The sequence below is a fragment of the Idiotropiscis lumnitzeri genome, chromosome 3, assembly GCF_059441095.1.
Source record: "Idiotropiscis lumnitzeri isolate Australia: NSW breed Sydney's pygmy pipehorse chromosome 3, RoL_Ilum_1.0, whole genome shotgun sequence".
In the NCBI taxonomy this organism is placed as follows: Eukaryota; Metazoa; Chordata; class Actinopteri; order Syngnathiformes; family Syngnathidae; genus Idiotropiscis; species Idiotropiscis lumnitzeri.
In genome coordinates, this window is record NC_142393.1 from 33,156,478 (window position 1) to 33,172,884 (window position 16,407).

The 16,407-nt window shown below is 46.4% G+C and overlaps 1 protein-coding gene across 1 annotated transcript in view; it reads right to left on the reverse strand.

The window, feature by feature from the left end:
• Positions 1–16,407, reverse strand: part of plxnb3 (plexin B3) — a 250,767-nt gene that overhangs the window by 21,826 nt on the left and 212,534 nt on the right. Inside the window, exons 29-35 of the mRNA XM_088289559.1 lie at positions 8,723–8,801; positions 7,783–7,886; positions 7,615–7,702; positions 7,391–7,542; positions 6,184–6,344; positions 5,953–6,100; positions 5,805–5,869 (exon numbers count right to left, since the gene is read on the reverse strand). Of these exons, the coding sequence (XP_088145685.1) occupies positions 5,805–5,869; positions 5,953–6,100; positions 6,184–6,344; positions 7,391–7,542; positions 7,615–7,702; positions 7,783–7,886; positions 8,723–8,801 (797 nt within the window). The remainder of the gene's footprint in view (positions 1–5,804; positions 5,870–5,952; positions 6,101–6,183; positions 6,345–7,390; positions 7,543–7,614; positions 7,703–7,782; positions 7,887–8,722; positions 8,802–16,407) is intronic.

The following is a 16,407-nucleotide window of genomic DNA, read 5'->3' on the forward strand; positions in this document are numbered from 1 at the left end:
AACCCTGACATGACCGACACGGGTCATGACACAAACAGAATGGAAAAAATCATACAAATTAAAACATGACCAAAATCAGTATCAGACCCGTTCAAAAGGTTCAGTGGATCAGCGGAATCGTACCTTTGATCCAACCACTCCACTGGTGCCGGACACGAGTCGTCAACCGTATGATAATTACCAACTTCAGGCCTACCCAATGGTAGAAATGCAGATCCAAAATGGTGACTCTATTTTTGTGTACAGACCATGGACCCCAACCGAATTTAGAGATATTGCGAGATCGCTCCCAAACCCGAATGATGATTCTGATGCGTTGGTTATTGAAATGACAGACATGGTCCATAGTCATCGCCTAAATGCAGGAGAATTTTTAAAATTATTGGCGTTAATAACAGGATCTAAATATGGCGCCATAGTTCAACAATTTAATTCGAGACGAAATGATGGACAGTTCATTCTCTATGAAGAACTGACGCGTCCTGAGGGCGGATGGTTACGCCGAATTATGGAAAAATGCGCCGACACGTTCAGAAAAAACGCTGATCCAGAGGAAATTGCAAAGTGCACCCAGAAACCAAAAGAGTCTGTAGATGATTTCTTTCACAGACTCCACACTGTTTTCAAATTGCACGGCGGAATTCCAGAGGGTCAGCAAAGATACAAAAAAAGAAATCCATTTGACTTGTCCAAATTGTCACCCAAACAACAACAGTGGTTTAATGAAGGCAAGTGCTTCAAATGCAGTGAAAAAGGTCATCTCGCTCGTCGGTGTGGGAAAAGCGTTAAGCCTAGTCGACGCCATGTTGACGATTCATTTGATGATGAATGACTAGGCCGGGACCCCAGAGGGGCTTCGGACTGCGAGTTGATGTCCAAACCTCTGGATTCCCCCTCTGACAGTGACAGCAGTGAAGACATTGAGGAGGATATTAAACATATGTTTGACCTCGAGAATTACTTAATGCGTCATCAAACTGAACCGATGATAAAACCTGAACTATCGTTGCTAGTCCAGGGAAAGTTAACTGTTTTCCTGGTGGACACAGGTGCTGATGTAACTGTGTTAGGCAAATGGGACACTGCATCAGTTAAACCAAGCGAGAAAAAAGTTTACATGCGCGGAGCTCACGGGTCAGTGGTACCCTTAGTCCTGTCCCAGACGATTGAGTTGCAATGTCCCGACGACACAACAAAAAAAGCAAGCGTGGAAGCAGTTCTACAGCCGCGGTTCCCGTTTAATCTATTAGGCCGTGATGCAATGACACAATTGGACATTAACATTACAGTTAACAAACAGGGGCGAATTGAAGCAAAAATCAAATCCTCAAAAGATGGTGCACATTATTATTGGTCGCTAGATTTGGATTCGGGAAAGGAATTGCTATTGCGGCAACACATTATCAGTAGGGTAAAACTAACCTGTCTCAATAAAATAATGAAAGTGGCCCACAATAGAGTCCGACTAGGTGGTGACATGCAACACGCGATTAATTTGCATGTGACCATCAGATACAAAGAATGCCCGGGCGCTGACCCCGCGTATACCAAAGTGTTCCTGAAATTAGCTGAACACATTTACTGGAGGGGGAAGTGGTACAACTGCTTGCCTTGCGCGCGAAGTGAAATCACTACTGCCTCCAGGCCAACATGCGCACATCTCACTCGCAAAGCCTAAAACGGAAGAATGGAGAGACATATATGATTTAGCCGGAACAATCCCACACGAAAATTGGGTTCCATCACGAAAATTCACTGACATTGAAGAAACAGAATCAGGATGGTTTCGACTGCCTGTTCGATGGGGTTTTGAAACAATTCCACGAGTCCACTTCAGCTGATTAGCCAAAGTTGATGTGCTCACCCCTGATGAGGAAGATGCCCTTTGTGATCTCCCATCCGGGTTGTGGAGTACGGGACCTGCTGACGTTGGACTCATAAAAAACACTCCACAAGTAATTATAAAAGGGAAAAATGAATATCGACTGAAAATACAACAATACCTCTTGAAAAATGACGCTGAAATAGGCATTCTACCCGTTATTGATGAGCTAAAAAAGGCAGGAATCTTAAGCCTATGCCCAGATTCACCCTGCAATACGCCTATATTTCCAGTCCGAAAGGCACAAACAGACAGGTGAAGGTTAATCCAGGATTTGCGTGAAGTAAACAAAGCAGTGCAATGCCGCGCGCCAAATGTTCCAAATCCTCACACAATTTTAAACTCGTTACAACCAGGAACCAAGTGGTTCTCAGTTGTGGATCTCAGTAATGCCTTTTGGAGCATTGAGGTCCACCCTGACAGCCAACACTGGTTCATCTTTACATTCAAAGGCAAAAAATTAACATTGACGAGGTTATCTCAAGGATTTAGTGACTCCCCAACAATTTTCTCAGACGCAATCACACGGTGTTTGGCCTCCTTTAATGCTCCGCATAAAAGTCAAATTTTGGTATATGTGGATGATATTCTAGTTGCCTCAGACACATATGACCAGTGCAAAACAGACACATTGGCTCTGCTCCTATACTTGTATGAAACAGGAAACAAAGTTTCGAAAGATAAGATGCAGCTGTGGAAAAAAGAAGTCACATATTTAGGCCACATTTTGACTCAAAAGGGGCGCATTGTCAGTGATAAGCAAAAAGAAAAAACTTGCCAGAGCCCTAAAACCAATAACAAAGAAGTAAATGATGTCCTTTTTAGGTGTGTGCAATTATTGTCTGGCATGGATTGCAAATTACTCACTTGAGGACAAAAAATTGTTTGAACACTTAAGGCTGACAAAGCTTTTGAACTAGTCAAGCGTGAACTCATTGATTAAGCTGTATTAGCACTACCAAATTACTATGAGCCATTTGAGCAAACAGTGACTACAAAAAATGGTTTCATGACCTCCGTGTTGCTGCAGAAGCACGGGACAGTGAAACCAGTTGCATATTAGTCACAACAATTGGATCCCGTGGCGAGCGCCACGTCAGACTGTGTTCAAGCAGTCCTCACCGCTGCTTTAACGGTTGAGGCATCTGCGGAGATTATCTTGCTCCACAAATCAACATCGAAAGTGCCGCACAAAGTCGCGGTCCTTCTTTTGGAATTAAAAATTACATTTTTGTCCACCACACGACATTCACATTGCACGGCGACCTGATTGTCATAGGGACACATCACACTGATAAGGTGCGGTGCGCTCAGCCCTGCGTCACTTTTTCCCGCACCAGTAGAAGGCATGCCACACGACTGTGGAAGCCACGTCCAAATTACCACCAAACAGCGACCTGACCTCATGGACACTTTTCTCCCGACTGGAGAGACGGCCGCAACGGGGTGGGATTTTTTAAACAAAACATTTAGTTTCAAGGGATAGTAAAATCTGTATGTTCAGGACAAGCAGCAGAATTTTCTGTGCTGATTCAGAATTGTAAGATGTTTTCTAAAAAACATTTTACAATTTGGACTGACAGACAAGATATATGTTCATGTGTTCTGTCGACATTGGGCAAACAGGGGCTTTAAAACCACAACAGGAAAAAAAGTTGTGCATAAAGCACATCTAAATAGCTATTTGTAAATGCAAAACTCATTGAACAGAAAATGACCCAATTGCAAATTGGAAACTGCCTCACTGACAATGCAGCGAAGGCCGCAGCCCAAGGCATGACCTCAAGGTCGACACAGCACTACTAAAAGGGGAAATGAACACACAAACACACACACACTGCAAATAAACTTGACAATTTGATCTCACGCCAGAAAAATGCACCACTTATTGAACGCACACATTGGGACAACAAAGGTGCAAACATTGCTGAGGACAGGGTCAGCAAATTGGCAGATGGCAAACCCTGGGTGCCTAAATCATTATTTGAAGGGGCAGCAAGATTGACACATCGGTGGAGTCATGTGTCAAGAGAGGGAAGTATGATATGAAATTATTCCCCACATACAGACTTTTCAAGCAAAAAACTTTTTTAGACAATGTGTTATTTGTTTGAAAAACAAAGTATTAGAGATGCAATATTGCTTGGTTGTAATTAATACGTTTTCAAAATGGGTTAAGTTGTTTCCAACAGCACATGGTGATGCTAAAACAGTTGTAAAATCATTGTGTAATCGACTTATCCCAACATTTGGTATTCCAAGAGTGATTCGAAGTGACAATGGCACGCATTTTGTGAATGACGCTGTAACAAAAGTGGGACAATTACTGCAAATTGACTTGAAGTGTCACTGTGAATACCACCCACAGTCTACAGGACTGGTGGAACGCACTAACGGAACTGTTAAGGCCAAACTTACTAAGACAATGAGAGAAACAAAAAGACAATGGCCCGATTGTGTTTCCATCACAACAATGAGGATAGTGCCAGCCGAAGGAAGGACACTATCCCTTTTTGAAATCCTATATGGACTCCCAGATCTTGACTCATCATAACCACCAGCGACTGGCACATCGGTCCCAGTCCAAATGAAAGACATGTTTGACCGAAAAAGATGCATAGACACAATGACTGGCCAGTGTGTTCTGATCCACAGAGAGACCACGTCCGTGTGGGAGACCAACTCTTCCTCAAGGTGCCGAAACGACTTCGTTGGGACAGTGAGCGCTGGGACGGCCCTCATCAGGTGATTGCAGTGACCCAGACGGCAGCAAAAGTCGAGGGGCGTGGCGGCTGGATCCACCAGTTGCAGTGCAAGCTTCTCCGGTTCCCTGCTGACAGGCCTAGCGACGCAAGTCCCTCGGAATATGATCTCCACCACGTACACTCCAGTGTACCGACAAAAGACCACAGTTGGAAAGAGGGATTTCCGTGGCAAACACACCCCTTTCGGAAAGAGGGTTTTCCGTGGCAACCACACCCCTCTCGGTAAGAGGGTTTTCCGTGGCAAACACACCCCTCTCAGAAAGATGGAGCGAGCCGCTGAACAGCGACTAGGCACGGCCCTGTCGGCCAGATGCATCATCTACTTCCTTGCAGGGCTGTGCCTAGTGGAAATCAGCGCACAACCTCGAGATCAGGACATCAACGCAGACAAGTTGCACAGCCGCAGACTGCTGTCTACACTCGTATCAAAAAATCTGCAGCTTCTGACAAACCACTCAAGGTCACTGATTAATGTAAATTGCTTCACAGAAAAGAGTTGCAGTTGTGAATGTTTGATGTTCCGGGTTTATTTTGTATGTACATGTATTGGACCAAAAACAGCTTTAGCTTTGCTTTATTGCTATTATTTTTTAATAGTTATCTTTTGTTGGCTTGGGGCATGGGTTTCTACCCTTTTTGTACAAAGTTTTGGAATTTTTGGGTAGTTTTTCTCCCCCCTCAGGCGACAGCCTTTTCATAATGATGTTTGAATCGTGATAAACAGGTGGGATGTGTCAAAGAAATTAGTTTGTCATATTATCAAGTTTCAAACTATGCTTACAGGTCAACTGAAATTCAAGTGAACATTGTACCCTTGTTATCCAGTGTTAACAGAAGTGCCAGCACTGATAGGAAGAGACAAGCCAAGCGCACATTCCAGACTGATACGAAGTAGCAGTGTCTGAGAACCAAGGACACAAACTGAAGTCACACTGACCTTTTTGCGAGGGGTGTTTTCATTCTGTATGAGTTGCATATTCAAATTGCTTTGCTGTTATACAATAAAAAACACGCGGGAGCAGGAAGCAGTAGCGTCGCCCCTGGCTACTCAGGGGGCTGCTCCTCGCGAGTGACAAAGACGATCTTGGCTGGTTGATTCATTGTGTTCAAGCTTGTTTTAATAGAAACATCTCTGACAGGAACCCATGGAAACTCACCTCTCCACCAGCTGTTTGTATCGGGGAATTTCCCGGGCATAGAGCAACTTGTTGACCGGAGAGTCCTGATTGGACAGAAAGCGGTCTCATGGTGTAACATGTCAGGCACACATGAAGTTAAGCATAAACAAGCACACGAGTGACGTACCCGCCCCACTTTGTGCTCTGATGTGGCACACGAGTCAATAAAGGTCTGAGCAATGACAGATAGGACAGCATCAATGCTGTCCGTCACCTGGATATCCAACACAAACTGGGGATTCTTCAAGATGTTCACCCAGAACCTGAGTGGGAGACTGGTTACGTTGTGTAACCAGCCAAGTTAGACAGATAGACATTAAGACATTTTGGCCGCCCAAGCATCTGGTTGGTGTCTCACCTGTTCGTCTTCCAGATATACACAGTTTCTGGGTCATCAATGCCGTGTTTCTCCGCCATGTTGTCCAGGAAATCAAAAAAAAACCTGACAGCAATGGGAGGAGGATGCTTCGTGCTCAGAATGGCAACTAAGACGTCATCCACAAACTTCTGCAGAGTTCCCTATATGCAGATGTAACAAATATGTCAGGACTACAGAACACATGAAAACCGAAAATAACCTTTAAATAACCATTTAATTAGTTAATTAACGAATTAATTTTAGGCTCTGTACACTCCTAAAGATTTTTTTTAATCTTAAAACATTTTTCAACTTTGGCAGACGCCAAACAAATATATTTGCATTCCCTGGCAAAGTATGTGTTCTCTTGCTTTTTTTTTTTTTTTGCGTGTGAGGAAATGCATTTTTCATAGTGATCGTTTATGTACTTCCATGTCAGTTTGGCTACTGTATCCTCATTTCTGGGAAACAGCAGTTTAGTCTGAGACAGTAAGAGTCATAGAGAAGGACTTTGAACAGTTAATGAGGTTACAAAATGTCCCTCACATGGTAGTAAAAAGAAAAGGCTTCATTTTTGCTGCGTTTGTTAGGCCAGAAGAAGCGTACGCTGACAAAAAACGTATATCACGATCATTGAGAGGGAATGCAATTTTTTTTTCCTGCCGTCAGGGAACTCCATATAGTACAAAACGAAATTGGATCGGCTGATGGCTGAGACAGCCTCAAGCACTCCTGGGACATGAGTGAGGGGAGCACAAGCATGGGTGAACATTTTGTAGGATATGGCTTTTTGGTTACCGATGCATTCACGGTCGTCATTCAAAGAGCTTCTTTAATTGGCTACATTCCGCCAAATTAAGGTTTGCAGATTCGACTAGCTCAGGAGAAGTCGCTTCCCCCTCACACACAAGTATTTGTGGGCGTAAACAAATAAAAGTAAATATTGAACAGGTCCATTTATTATTATTTAAGGTTGGTGGCCCCTACTGGTTTTGGACAATATATTGTGACAAATCCACTGTAAACAGACATCACACACATGAGGATAACTTCATAAAACAATCTTATAAGACATGGGCATTGGACGTTCTTGGTCGGGAAGAGACAAAATCTGGGAAAACAACATTGAGTACTCGGGCTCAGACTCAACTGGTCTTGCTTACAACAACAGAAGTTTGGAAAGGTGATTCTCAGTTTGCTCAGTTACCTTCATGGACAGTAGTCGGGTCAGGTAAATCTCAGGTATGGCCTTGGCTCGTTCTCTCTCTCTCATGCTGCTCTTCTCAGGGTCTTCACTGTTTTTCACCAGATGCCACAGTCTTAGTCCCTCCTCTTCTTCACTCTCCAGTATTGGTTTTTCTACAGCAACAACAAGACGTTCCACTTGGTTCTTGGTCCCGTGGGTTCGAAACATGCTGCGCACACTCTTACTCTCTCCAGTCTGGAACACCTGATTGACTCGAGCGCCAGTAGGACTCTGGGAACGAGGGACAAGAGCGATTGTGGCGCCGTCTGGAACCTGAAGAAGCAGAAGAAAATATCAAGACAACCAAGCTATCTAGCTGAAAACCACTCAGAGGTAGAAGTGAAAATCATTACCTTGTAATGTTGCAGCGTGTTGACTCGTTTCCAGCGACCTTGAATTACAGCTGTGACATCATCATCTGACAGAGTCAGGTGTCCAGCCTGACCCGAACGCCACTCTATCAATCAAAACAGGAAAGGTGGGTGGTTAGAACTAGTGATATACCAATTACTGGCCGGGCCAATTATCAGGGCCAATATTTGGCATTTTACCAATTATCAGCATCGGACTTTTTTTTCCTTTTTTTTTTTTTTTCAAAATAAATTAAATGCTGGTTTATTTTCTCTCGCTCTCTCTCTTTCTCTCACTCATTCTCTCTTTCTCTCCCTCTCTCTGCCGGTCTAACTCTCCTCCTCCTTCTCCTCTGTCTACTCTCTATGCTCGTGGCCCTGCCTGGAGAAGATGATTATCCTGCCCCCAAAACTATCTGATTTGTACTTTGTTGCAGCCAATCAGTAGTAAGCTGCCTGTTTGCTTTCTCACCTCGAGTCACATGCACTACAGGAGGCAACAGGCAACAGACTGCCAAAATCTGAATAAATGTCAGTCTACTACAACTCACACATAAGAGAAAACTATTTGCCATAGTAAATTTTAAAGAGATGTCTGTTTTCATTGAACTATAAGACATGCAGCTCCATGCACTCTTTGTTAGACTTTTACAACTATTTTCCAACATTTAAAAAAGCTTTAACATGATCTAAATTATGAAAATTGTTGAATAAACACGTGCTTAAAGGCATTTAAGCGTTTAAAAGTTTTGGAGATTTTATTTTTCAAAGTTTAGACACCATTTTAACCCTTTTTTCAGCAAATGAATATCGGCTTCTAATATTGGTTATCGACCTCCATGACTACTAATAATCGGTATTGGCCCTAAAAAAAGCTTATCGATCTATCACTAGTTAGAACTAGCAGCCAAATAGAGCTTTGACAGGTGTGACAGATGTTTACCCAAATCCAAGCTGTCGGCGACTGGTCTCTGAGAGAATGGGACTCCTTTGAAGACCTGGTCCAGGATCTTGTCCTTCACCTGACCACAAGCACAAAGTGAGACAGGTGATTGTGAAACCAGCCACCAGCCAAATAGCTGAGTTTGAGGCAGAGGACGGCAAGAAGGTTGAATAACACCTTTCGTCCGAAGTCAGCCTGTTGATGATAAGCGGTGTTGATGACATGACGCAAATACATTGCATCTGGAAAGTATTCACAGTGCTTTAAAATTGTCCAATTGTTACGTTACACATTTTTTTCTCCCTCAAAATTCCACACACAACAAGTGTTGATTCAAAATTTAAATCACCAATGCTTTCCATCGCATCATCACAAATGCAACAGCCAATCATAAACGCACAAAGAAATGCGTTTTAATGATCAAGACCCATTTGGCCACCAAGTTTTACCACTACATTATGTATGCCATATTTTCACACCCATAAGGCCAGTAACTATTAAAAGGCGCAGTCAGAGTTACATGAGCTATTTCTGTATTTCTGCACTTTAGAGTTCATTTTAAGATACATCTGTTCATCTTTAAATTTTTAAATGGCCTAGCCGCAGTATACCTCTCCGAGCTCTTCCACCCCTATGCATCTGCCTGCTGCCTCAGGTGTGCGAACCAAATGCGGCTGGAGGTGTCGAGAAATAAGGGCAGCCTCAAGGGAGATCGCACCTTTTCTGTTGCCGATGTTCTGCCAAAATGTCCTAAGCGTACGAATCGTCCTACCGGAGACTGATTTGACAGCCTGTTCTGCCAACATGTCCTACCCGTGCAAAAGTTTTTACCAGAGGGTAATTTGTACTACCGAGCGCTTTCAGATTGTTTTGTTTACATGCATATAGGGTAAACTTTAAAAAAAATAATCCCTCAGTATAATACACATAGACGCAAGCAGGTAGGGCGATACAATGTCGACACTGCACTGCTTCTCCTTCCTGAGATGCCGGATGGTGGACCAGAATTTCTTCAAAGCCATCTTGAAATTATTCTCCGTGGCCACGCCAAACTTCTCCCACGCCCAAATCTTTTCCTTGGTGACCACCAAGGGTGCATTCCACTTGGCCAGCCAGTACCCATCAGCTGCCTCTTGAGTCCCACAGGACAAAAAGGCCCGATAGGACTCCTTCAGCTTGACGGCATCCCTCACCACTGGTATCCACCAACAGGTTCTGTGATTGGACCGCCAAGGTCCCTGCCTTTGGCTGCTGCCCAGCTCTGTCTGCAACAGACCCTTTTGGCCCCTCCCACAGGTGGTGAGCCCATGGAAAGGGGGACCCACGTCCTTTTGGGCTGAGCCTGGCTGGGCCCCATGAAGCTCGCATGCAACTTAGCGTATGTTTTTATAAAGGCAGCGGGAGCAAAACTGAGTTGGGTTTAATGAAAGTACTTAACAATGTACCTTTTTATTTTAATCAGTCCTCATCCACAAATGTATCAAAATCCTTGTCTTCTGTATCCGAAATGAAGAGCTGGCCAAGTTCTTCATCAAACACGGCAGGTTCCCTCTCATCATTATCAGTCAATCCCCTCAGATTTGATGCCGGCTTTTCCACTTGCAAATTTGATCATAACAAGCCCTATGCTGCCTCCCAGTCTTCGTAAAACTATTCAGCATCTGTCATCGATCAGTCCTACGCAGCACGCAACTTAACTTTGAATGCCCTGTTTACACCGATGCCCAGCAGTTGGTCTTCCATCATCAAGCCTCTCGGAATAATAGCAAGCTCAGAGTTCATTTGCTGCACTTGTTTTTTCATAGGCGCTGTTAGATGGGCGCGCATGAAGTCACAGCTCGACAGGGAGGTTGACGCGTGTAAAAAACATCCAGGTATCCCATGTAAGCATCACTCAGCCACTAATTTTCCCCCTCATCCATCCAGCCCTTTTGATTATCCTTAATACAATACAATACAACACAATACAATACAATACAATAACTTTATTTATATCACATGTTTCACAACAGCTGGAGTTGTAACAAAGCGCGTTCCATATGCCGTCTTGTAAAAGAGAAGGTAATTAGAACTCAAATAAAAAAAAAAAAACACATTTACAAAAGAGCCGTCACCTTACCGTGGTGGAGGGGTTTGCGTGTCCCAATGATCCTAGGAGCTAAGTTGTCGGGGGCTTTTGCCCCTGGTATGGTCACCCATGGCAAACAGGTCCTAGGTGAGGGTCCAGACAAAGCACGGCCCACCATAGCTCCTTATGAAGCACAAAATTATTGGACCACGTTTTCCTTTGCCCGGACGCGGGTCACCGGGACCCCCCTCTGGAGCCAGGCCTGGAGGTGGGGCTCGTCGCCGAGCGCCTGGTGGCCGGGCCTGCACCCATGGGGCTCGGCCGGGCACAGCCCGAAAAGGCAACGTGCGTCCCCCTTCCCATGGGCTCACCACTTGTGGGAGGGGCCAAAGGGGTTGGGTGCCATGTGAGTCGGGCAGCGGCAAGAGGCAGGGACCTTGGCGCTCTGATCCCCGGCTACAGAAAGTAGCTCTTGGGACATGGAATGTCACCTCTCTGGCGGGGAAGGAGCCTGAGCTGATGTGTGGGAGGCAGAGAAATTCCGACTAGATATAGTCGGGCTTACCTCCACACACAGCGTGGGCTCTGATACCAGTCCTCTTGAGAGGAGTTGGACACTCTTCCACTCTCGAGTTGCCCAAGGTAAGAGACGCTGAGCAGGTGTGGGCATAATTATTGCCCCCCGGCTTGGCGCCTGTACATTGGGGTTCACCCCGGTGGACGAGAGGGTAGCCTCCCTCCGCCTCAAGGTGGGGGGACGGGTGCTGACTGTTGTTTGTGCTTATGCAGTTCAGATTACCCACCCTTTTTGGAGTCTTTGGAGGGTGTGCTGGAGAGCATTCCCCCAGGAGACTCCCTCGTTCTGCTGGGGGACTTCATTGCTCACGTGGGTAATGACAGTGAGACCTGGAAGGACGTGATTGGGAGGAATGGCCCCCCCAATCTGAACCCGAGCGGTGTTCTGTTACTAGACTTCTGTACTCGTCATGGATTGTCAATAACGAACACCATGTGTCCATATGTGCACTTGGCATCAGGACACCCTAGGCCGCAGTTCGATGATCGACTTTATATTTGTGTCATCGGATTTGCGGCCGCATGTTTTGGACAATCGAGTGAAGAGAGGGGCGGAGCTGTCAACTGATCACCACCTAGTGGTGAGTTGGCTCTAATGGTGGGGGAAGAAGCCGGTCCGACCCGGCAGACCCAAACGTATTGTGAGGGTCTGCTGGGAATACTTGGCAGAATCCCCTGTCAGAAAGAGTTTCAACTCACACCTTCGGCAGAACTTTGCCCACGTACCGGGGGAGGCGGAGGACATTGAGTCTGAGTGGACCATGTTTCGTGCCTCCATTGTTGAGGCAGCCGATCGAAGCTGTGGACGTAAGGTGGTCGGTGCCTGTCGTGGCGGCAACCCCCGAACCCGCTGGGGGACACCAGCGGTAAGGGATGCTGTCAAGCTGAAGAAAGAGTCCTATCGGGCCTTTCTGGCCTGTGGGACTCCGGAGGCAAGCAGAATACGGCTTCGGTGGTTGCAGAAGCAAAAACACGGGCGTGGGAGGAGTTCAGTGAGGCCATGGAAAAGGACTTCCAGACGGCTTCGAGGAAATTCTGGTCCACCATCCGTCGTCTCAGGAGAGGGAAGCAGTGCACCACTATTTATAGTGGAGATGGGGTGCTGCTGACCTCGACTCGGGACGTTGTGAGTCGGTGGGGAGAATACTTCAAATACTTAAATTCTACCAACACTCCCTCCATTGAGGAAGCAGAGCCTAAAGACTCAGTGGTGGACTCACCTATCTCAGGGGCTGAGGTAACCGAGATGGTTTACGAGCTCCTCGGTGGCAAGGCCCCAGGGGTGGATGAGATCCGCCCGGAATTCCTTAAGGCTCTGGATTTTGTGGGGCTGTCATGGTTGACACGCCTCTACAACATTGCGTGGACATCGGGGACAGTGCCTCTGGATTGGCAGACCGGAGGGTCTGTTCCAATTATAGAGGAATCACACTCCTCAGCCTCCCTGGTAAGGTCTACTCAGGGGTACTGGAGAGGAGGGTCCATCGGGAGGTTGAATCTCAGATCCAGGAGGAGCAGTGCGGTTTTCATCCTGGCCGTGGAACAGTGGACCAGCTCTACACTCTCTACAGCGTCCTTGAGCGTGCATGGGAGTTCGCCCAACCAGTCTACATGTGTTTTGTGGACTTGGAAAAGGCGTTCGACCGTGTCCCTCCGGGAGTTCTGTGGAGCGTGCTTCCGGAGTACGGGGTACCGAGCCCCCTGATACGGGCAGTTTGGTCCCGGTACCACCGATGTCAAAGTTTGGTCCGCATTGCCGGCAGTAAGTCGGATTTGTTTCCAGTGAGGTTTGGACTCCGCCAAGGCTGCCCTTTGTCACCGATTCTGTTCCTAACTTTTATGGACAGAATTTCTAGACGCAGTCGAGGTGATGAGGGGATCCGGTTTGGTGACCTCAGTATCCTCAAGCCGTGATCTCCAACTCTCACTGTAGCGGTTCACAGTCGAGTGTGAAGCGGTTGGGATGAAGATCAGTGTAAGATGGGCTGAGGATAGTTAATCAGTTTGTGTATTTATAATCATGTTTTTATACACTCATTCATGTTTAAACACACACACATAGACACTTACTTGTTATTTTAGCACACACGCACACAGACACTGTATCCTGATGATGTGTATAGTTAAATTGACCTTTACACTGTGAGTTGTGATTCTCTGCCTGCTAGAGTTACTGATGATTAGTTATTGATGTTTTCTGTCTTCTGCTGATTAGTTTAGTCTAAAACAGACCACCATTGTTAATTAATCTCCTGTATTCTGGTGATTTAGTTTAGGCTAAACAGACCTTCATTGTATTCTAATTTCTTGTGATTCTTGAGTCAAACTAATAAAAGCCGAGCCGGTGAGAAGAGGAGGAGAGGAGTTGCATGGGGCGGCCGCGAGCGAGTGGGCTGCTGCTCGCGGCCTCTCTGTCCCACTCTTTTCCCCCGCCGGCGGTGAAAATGAACAGCGGTGTCTGGTTCTTCCTGGCCATTCAGCTAGCGTTTTATTTCGGCCGTTACATTTAGTAAATTATTTCAGTAAGCCCTCCCAAAATGGGCATTTAAACCTGACAATCAGCACCTCCAAATCTGAGACCATGGTTCTCAGTCGGAAAAGGGTGGAGTGCCCTCTCCAGGTCGGAGAGGAGATCCTGCCCCAAGTGGAGAAGTTTAAGTATCTTGGGGTCTTGTTTACGATGGAGGGGAGGAAGGAGTGAGAGATCGACAGGCGGATCGGTGCCGCCTCCGCTGTGATGCGGACGCTGTGTCGGTCTATCGTGGTGAAGAGGGAGCTGAGCCAAAAGGCGAGGCTCTCGATTTACCGGTCGATCTACGTTCCTACCCTCACCTATGGTCACGAGCTGTGGGTCGTGACCGAAAGAACAAGATCTCGGCTACAAGCGGCCGAAATGAGTTTCCGCAGGGTGTCTGGGCTCTCCCTTAGAGATAGGGTGAGAAGCTCAACCATCCGGGAGGGACTCAGTGTCGACCCGCTGCTCCTCCACGTAGAGAGGAGCCAGATGAGGTGGCTCGGGCATCTGATTAGGATGCCTCCTGGACGCCTCCCTGGTGAGGTGTTCCGAGCATGTCCCACCGGCAGTAGGCCGACCCAGGACACGCTGGAGAGACTATGTCTCCCGGCTGGCCTGGGAACGCCTGGGCATCCCTCCGGCAGAGCTGGAAGATGTGGCTGGGGAGCGGGAAGTCTGGGCTTCCCTGCTGAAGCTGCTGCCCCCGCGACCTGACCCCGGATAAGCGGTGCAGCCGCTGTACCAGGTTGAGACCCAGTACGTCAGCAGGCTCTCGATGGACAAGTGGTAGAAGGCCAGCAGCAGCTTCCTGTCCAGGTTGAATTTCCTGAGGACTCTCAGGAAGTGCAGACGCTGGTGGACCTTCTTTACCACTGCTGTGGTGTTGTGTGTCCAAGAAAGGTCATCGGAGATCTGAACTCCCAGGAACTTGAACGTGTGGACCCTCTCCACACACACGCCTTCGATGCAGAGGGGGGGCGGCACCGTCTTGTTCCTCCTGAAGTCGATGACGATCTCCTTTGTTCTTGCAATGTTGAGTTGCAGTCTGTTGTCCTCGCACCAAGCCGTCAGTCTCTGGACCTCCTCTCTGTAGGCTGTCTCGTCACCTTCCGAGATCAGACCGACCACTGTCATGTCGTCAGCAAACTTGACGATGGTGTTGTTACCGTGGGCCGGGCTGCAGTCGTAAGTGTAGAGGGCGTATAGGAGAGGGCTCAGCACGCATCCTTGAGGGGAACCGGTGCTCAGCGTACGGGTGGAGGACGTGTAGGGGCCGAGCAACGCAGTAGGGGCCGAGCAACACAGTCTGGGGTCTGTTGGTCAGAAAGTCCTTAATCCAGATGCGTGTGAGGGCATATATATATATATATATATATATTAGAGCTGGGCGATATGACCTAAAATCAATATCGCGATAAATTAAGCAATTTTACCTCAATAACAATAAATGCACGATAAATCTCCGCCCGTGGACCAAAATCAAAATAAATGCAGGAAATGCATATTCACTGTTTTTTTTTTTAATTGACCTAGTGGTTAACATTACTTTCAATGAAAAATAAAAGTACAAAAATCATTTGGATAACCATTCCATATAGCTTGCTTTGCATGACTTGAAAAATGTCACAAATAACAAGAGAAAAAGGGTACCTCTCGCAAAATCTATTTCTGCAAATAGATTGCGCCAAGATGCTGTAATGCCATGTGCAAAGGCCTATATTTGTGTAAAAGTCTCTTGTAAACAATATAAATAATGCCATGCTTAAATGAGCTAGTGTAGCCTGGAAACAAAATGCTAAATAAAATGAAAAAAATGTCAATGCAAGTCAAATAAACAAGTGTGTCATCTGGAAAATATGCCTCTCTGGTGCGCAGTCGCCACTTGTCGTCTCTGTAATGCACAGTCAGGCTCAAACAGGGATCAGTGTTGTGACTCCACCACAAGTCGGATGTGGATGCAAAATGCTTGACATGTCTCGGCTCCCGTCCCAATGTCTATATTGAGAAGTACGGTTTGCGAAAAATATTTGCGTACCTTTTGTCGGCTACTTTCATGAGGTGTTTAAATCCCGTGCGCTCCACTGTTGCTAGATGAACTCTATCTTTAGCTCTGTGCTAGGCTATTGCTTGCACCTCTTAGATGTTCTCTTGTATGGTGTCGCCTCCGTTATGGGCTGTTGTGACCTGTCGAACCTTGCTTCTCACTTTGAGCTTTTAGCACAAGTTCCAAGTCAACAGCATGGTTGTTATAGGTGGTGAAAAAGAAAAGGTTGGACGCGCTGTTTTGGATGCTTACGACGCACTTTGCAGTTCGTGTTTCTTTTGCTCAAACATCATTTTTATGAAACCTAAAACATTTCCAAACGACACATATCGAATTTCTTTTTGGGACAAGCGCAACAGGAACACGTTTAACTAACGTTACTTTGTCCTCAGCCGTGTCAGCCGCGTCTTGATTTGAATTGAAAGCCACGACCGCATCGTCAGTTTTCTTTCTTGTTCAGATGGGTGGAGTCACGTGGCTAC